Below are 6,589 nucleotides of genomic sequence, written 5' to 3'. Positions count from 1 at the left end.
ACAAGCTTATTAGTCAATGAGCCACCTGTGTGTTTCTTGCATGTAGAGGAGTGCAGCCTTCACACCAAATCTCATAAAGATATTCAGCTTCAAATACTTGGTTAAAACACGCAGTTTGGGACTGTGGAATAGCAAGGATTGTTGAAAAAACAAGCGCTGGAGCTTATTCAGAGGAGTTAGCGCGGAACAATACACATCTGGACGCACTAGTCAACCGCTGTTAGTCACAGCTCTTTATTCATTCAGACCTCCTTTACTTTTAAGAATAACATATTTTCCGATTCTTGGACGAATAATGGTACCACATTATCAAAAGCAGTGTCGGCAATAATATGAAATCAGTCCTTGTCACAAAAAGGCCGATATTAGTCTCTGTAGCTGTGAGACTGATTCGTTTTGGATTTCATGGCAACTTGGTTTGGCAAAGTTTTTTTTTTTTTTTTGGTTTGGTTTGGCTAAGGGGGCGTTCACAAAGGATTGAAGCGCTCGTTGTAAATGGAATATGCACACATGCGTTAGAAGGACGTATTTTTCCGTCTCGCTGTTTTTGTCTTTGTTTTGTTTTTCAAGAGCGTTGCGTTTTTAAGATGGATTGTCAAGTTAAAAATATTTTAACTCTTAAAAACGCATTTCTAGACCCATTCTACTCTGTCAGTATATAATTTTATTCAAAAACGCGTCCTATGTGAAGATTATCCACAACTGTCTTTAAACTAGGTCCTATTTTAAGTTTTAATGTCTTAAAAGTAGATCCTAATACATACAAAATGAAATAATTTAAACTATATAATTTTTTTTAAATGACTGCACTACATGGACGACACTTTAACAATTACAACTTTGATTATTAATAATATTTTCAGTGTAATTAACAATCGGTATTACATATTCCGTGCTTATTATCAGTAGCCTATAAGTAGATTCAAACTAATTAAAATGTCACTAAAATCTGATGTATATTCTTGTTTTAATATGCTACTAAACTAGGCTGCTGATCTCTTAATACATGATGCTTAATAATTTAACAACCATTTATGGGCCTAACCCTTATAAGTTGATTACATTCACATTACATTTTATTTGGTATATACATTTTGGCTTAATATAGTGCAAAGTCCATGCTTGAAATATAAGGTTCAGCATCAATCGGTTCAGAAAACTCACGGGTGTTCAATCTCTCATAACAGTTTAATGCGAGTTTAAATGCGCCTCTTACGCATGCGTTTCAAATCCCGTATGTAGGCCTACATTTATTCATGCGGTTAAACTGGCAGAATAAGCCTCGCCTATAGAAACAGAGCTTGGTGTGCATTTGTTTTTCCCGAGATCTTTGTGAGGCTAAAAGAAAGCAAGGAGCGAGCAGCTGAGAGTGATAGTTCACGGTTCAAACAGAGCTGCACACGTCTCGCGAGTGTGTAAAATGAGGCCCCGGCAAAAGTGAATGAAGACTTGCCCCGTTTCAAACACGGGGGATATATCTAACACATCTGTCATGGCGATTCTGCCACAAATCCATTTAAAGCTGTACTCCGTGACAGAGCCCAGATTGGATTGTTGCAGAAGCATAAAGCTTAAATGTTATTAAACTGGGGTTTAATCGGGGATCATTCTTGGCAGCCAAAAAAAAAAAAAAAAAAAAACTGAACATGCAACAGGATAAGAACTGTGCATATAAAGGCTATAGAGCATTTACGCTTTAAATATTTCCGTAAATTATTTAAACATTCTGTTTTAGACTACAGTAATCTATCTATCTATCTATCTATCTATCTATCTATCTATCTATCTATCTATCTATCTATCTATCTATCTATCTATCTATCATTTTTACCTTTATTTATTATTTTCGTTTTTCACTTTATTGAGTCTAACACGTAGGCTATTCATTGTAGCCTATCGTAGGCCTACATAAATTAATAAAAATGAACAAATAAAAAAATAAATACAAATAAATAAATAGTTGGCCGATATGTAAAATTTATGACCACATCTTCTTTGTTAAGCGAAAATGCACTGCCCATGGAAATCGTATAATGTCTAATCCAGTCATAAATTGCTCTGTCGGACCAATCAGCCTCCTCTGAGGCATCTTTCAATGGGACTCAAACAGAGGACTTTATTGAGCCTCATTGTTATGGCTGTCCGTCCTCAAAGGACCTTTGCAGGGGCCTAGATATAAAGGGCCCCTTCTCAAACGGAGACCCCCAGAAGCAAATCGCCTCTCTTTCAGTTCAGAGCTTAGCAGAAGAGACTTTTTAGTACTACCAGGAGTAACTGTATCTTCTTATTTTCGCCATTCCATTGACGGGACAATGATGATCCCCAGTGTTATTGCACCACCTGCCATACATTCTGCATTTATGCGTCCCGCTGCATCGTTGCACTCGCCTCTGCAGTCAGCTTTCCCCGTGTACCCCAGTTTTCTGGTGGAGGACCTGCTGCGCGTCAACAGACCTACTAATTACTTGAACCAACGGGTGCACTCGCCATGTGCCTCTCCGCCACCTTCAACCATTTCCATCCTGGATAACCACAGGCTATCGGACAGAGTCAGCCCCAGTGCCACAGAGAAAGGTGCTTGCTCGCCAAAAACTTCACTGTCTAAAGATCCAAACTATCTAAAGTTTGGGGTAAGTGCCATTTTGGCACCGTCGCCAAAGAAAGGTGAGGATTTTTCTTGCAAGTAGACCTAATAGGCTATTTTTGCATTCTTAATCCACCACTAATTTATTTTTGCTTTTCTCTGTAGCCGCCTCTCCCCCCTCCATTGACGGCAAAGGATTCACCTTACCTTATTTCGATGTATCGTTCTACCCTTTCGTCCGTTCCTCATACTTTCCTGGTGAGTATTCAGAGGGAATACGCTTTGTCCATTTCAGGTTTAAACTCTGTGGCATTTAGTCAGTGCGCTGTTTATAGTCTGTGCATGGAAGGGAGGCATTGCGCTATTTAAGGCAATAGTGGTGGTTGACATATTCCGCAATTACTCGCATTGTACGGCATTCCCTTCGGTATCGAGTGTGCTACTGCGCTTTTGCATGGACTTTCCCACGGCGAGAGAAAGCGTTTCGGCCTGCTGACTGCCAACAATGCCGTCAGCACCATGACCGATCTGGTCCGCTCCCTCCAGGGCAAACCTCCCACAAACCCGCCAACGATTGACTTTTTACCAGCGACAGAAGGGCGTTCACCAGTCATGGACTAATTTGCCCATTAGGTACCATTGACCGGTTTCAATATTATCACAGGCCCACATAGAGTGTGACTGGTGTAGTTTGGAAAGAGTTGCAAAAGAACAATATCAAGAGCTGTGCGTTTAGAATGGAAACCGAGAAATCAGAGGAGAGAAAAAATCGCCGACAAAAAGCGACAGTAAAACCAAACAAAACATGCGTTGCCAAACATAGCCTATTTGATTTCGCGCCATCAACTCGAGACTTCGATGAGGACGTGGTATACGTCACGAGCCATTCCTTGAGTAAGCTTAAAAGGAATATTCCAGGTTTAATACAAGTTAAGCTCAATCGACAGCATTTGTGACACAATGTTGATTACAAAAAACAATTTCGACTCTTCCCTGCTTTTCTTTAAAAGCAAAAATCGAGGTTACAGTGAGGCTTACAATGGAAGTGAATGTGGCCAATTTTTGAAGGTTTTAAATGCAGAAATTTGAAGCTCATAATTTTATAACAGCACTTACATTAATACTTGTCTCATGTATTATTTGAGCTGTGTAGTTGTAATTTTTACAGCACTTTACGGCTTTATGGTTTGTTGACAGTACGTTGTCATAGGCACAATGTTGTTCAGTTGGCTATAACCTTACACAGAATAGGTTAGTAAGTGATTTTATAACACTAAAATCATGTTTACATGCATGTCGTTTATGACTTTTGGCTATACTTGAGAAAAAGTGAGTATTTTAATGCACAAAAATTGGCCACCATTCACTTCCATTGTAAGTGCCTCACTGTAGCCTAATGTCGATTTTTTTTTCATGTTTACACGCATGTTGTTTATGTTTTGTGGTTATACTTGAGAAAAAGTGAGTATTGTAACGCACAAAAATTGGGCCCCCATTTACTTCCATTGTAAGTGCCTCACTGTAATGTTGATGTTTGCTCTTTTAAAGAAAAGGCTGCAAATGCTGTCGATTGCGCTTAACTTGTATTGGACCCGAAATATTCCTTTAAAAGTTGGTGTAAGCTTTCCTTTAAGTGTTATAGAATTTATGTAGCAAAACACTGAAGTATTCTCAAACTCTAATCTTTTCACTTTTTACAGAGAAAAGTACAGAGACGGGTGTGATATGCGTTGATATCAGGGAATATGGAAATTTTTTTATCATTTCATAAAAAAAAATCGCTTACAGCACCTTTAAGAATGCTCTTTTGGAGGCATTAGAGATATAGTCTTTTCTTTTATTGACGCGAAATGATAGGCCTCACTCTTTTCAGGGCCTACGCTGAATACCTTAACAAAACAACTTGAGCGCCCTCAATTCCTTTTCGTGTTCATTTAATGAAAATTATTTGAGGGCAAAAAACGTGGTCCCTGGTCATCAGTATTCCGGCATGCTGTTGCGTTCAGTTTGAAAGTGTAAATCTCCTTTTGTGGCAATAATATGTGGCTTTAGCCGTCTGTCCTGAGTCTTTTCTCAGCCAGTTCATTACTACACAATTACCGTTCACGGTATATTAACTCCTCTGTCCTTCACTCTGGGGCTCCTAGAAAAGGATACTAGACCTTTTTACCATACCAATGCAGCGAGGATCCGGCCCATGTGCTAATTAGTCACCTCGTGCCATTTCACTCAAAACAGGGAGAGACATTTCAAGAGAATAAATTCAAAATAATGATGATAATGAAGAAAAGATTTCTTTCTTCCCTATCATTCAGCACTTTAGATTGTCCCTGGGAAAAGTAGCACCCAATTGCCCTCAGTAACGCAATGTTAACTTTTAGCCTCCTGAGTGAAAAAAAAAATAAAAATCTCTTTGAAATTGTTGTGATGCTCTTAAATGTTCATGCCCATGAATCTATTATTTACCTTATGTACTCTTCTTTTGTTACCAGCTCCTTCATCTGTTGGACCCATCCCTGGAACTTTTCCTTGGCCTCTTGCGGCGAGAGGAAAGCCTAGAAGAGGGATGCTACGACGGGCAGTGTTTTCTGACGTGCAGCGCAAAGCTTTGGAGAAAATGTTCCAAAGGCAAAAATATATTAGCAAGCCTGACAGGAAAAAGCTTGCATCGAAACTTGGACTTAAAGACTCACAGGTAAGGATGAAATTTTAATTAATAACTATTTCTAAATTATACTTTATCATTTTATTTGCGATGTCTAGTGTTAATCAAGACAATTATATGTATATATACATGTATTTGCTTTTTGCCTATTTTAGCTTCAATTACTAAGAAAAAAAAACTTTTCTCCAAACAGGTCAAAATTTGGTTCCAGAACCGCCGCATGAAATGGAGAAATTCAAAGGAAAGGGAACTGCTGTCTGCTGGAGGCTGCCGAGAACAAACCCTGCCTACCAAAACCAATCCTCACCCAGATCTCAGTGATGTGGGTAAAAAGTGCTCAGAGGATGATGAAGATGAAGACGACGATGCTTGCGGAGATAGTCCTCATACATCACATTTTTGCCTCTCACCAAGACGCGAACTATCACATAGCACTGACTCCAGCATCTCATGCAAACACTCAGACTTTTCTGAATCAGAAGATGAAATTACGGTTTCATAAGCAACTTTATCAGCTGTATTGTTTTTGTACTTAAGTACAAAATTACTCAATAACCATGTTATTGTTTTATTGGTGCATAATTTCAGTGTTCGAATGAGTGTTTGTAGCAAATCTTAAAATCTTGAAATTCTTCTTAAAAATTATTTGTTGTGTCGCACAGTATTTTGTACACATATTTTTGTATGGATATTTTATACCAAGAATTTCGAGTCGTTTCACATAGATTTTGTTTTAATTATTATTAAAGTTGTAGATGGATGTATAATTTATACGAATTTATCTCTTTGTCACATATTGTATGCATATGTATATGTTGGAAATGTTTTTGTATTGTTTGCAAATAAATTATAAATTTGATCTGTGTGGGTGGTTGATTAGTAACACAACATGGGGTGAATATGGGTAAAGCTCAAACAACCTATTATCAATATGAATTTCCTTAAATTGTTAAAAAGACATTACTAAATTAATCATTGGGAAGTAAACAATGACATTTTTGAGATTTTAGGTTGATGATGTTACTCATAATATGTGGCAGGGCTAATTTTATGACCACCATTGAGAAAAGTATTGGTAAAGAAAATGGAATTTGAGGTAAATCGTGTTTTTCAAAGGTTGTAAAAAGTCACAGTTATTTTCCAGGTGGATACCGGAAAAGTGGGACAGCATATCAAGACACTTAAAGAGGAGTTATGACTTCTATTGATTTACATGGAAATAATTATGGCAGTTAGCACAGGTTCAGTACACAATGTAGTATATTTATATGCAATGAAAAGAAAATTAATTAGTTAAATATGGCCTTGGTTTCCCAAAAGCACTAGAACATTAGTAGAAC

At 37.9% G+C, this 6,589-nt stretch overlaps 1 protein-coding gene across 1 annotated transcript; it reads left to right on the top strand.

The window, feature by feature from the left end:
* Positions 1 to 2,306: 2,306 nt before the first annotated feature.
* LOC127651746 (homeobox protein DBX1-A-like) lies at positions 2,307 to 5,821 on the top strand. Its single transcript, XM_052137738.1, has 4 exons — positions 2,307 to 2,664; positions 2,750 to 2,842; positions 5,077 to 5,279; positions 5,443 to 5,821. The coding sequence occupies exons 1-4, from the start codon at positions 2,313 to 2,315 to the stop codon at positions 5,749 to 5,751; spliced, it is 957 nt and encodes a 318-aa protein (XP_051993698.1). The 5' UTR covers positions 2,307 to 2,312; the 3' UTR covers positions 5,752 to 5,821.
* The last annotated feature ends 768 nt before the right edge of the window (positions 5,822 to 6,589 follow it).

The sequence above is a fragment of the Xyrauchen texanus genome, chromosome 1, assembly GCF_025860055.1.
Source record: "Xyrauchen texanus isolate HMW12.3.18 chromosome 1, RBS_HiC_50CHRs, whole genome shotgun sequence".
In the NCBI taxonomy this organism is placed as follows: domain Eukaryota; kingdom Metazoa; phylum Chordata; class Actinopteri; order Cypriniformes; family Catostomidae; genus Xyrauchen; species Xyrauchen texanus.
This window is presented reverse-complemented; position numbering and strand designations above follow the sequence as displayed.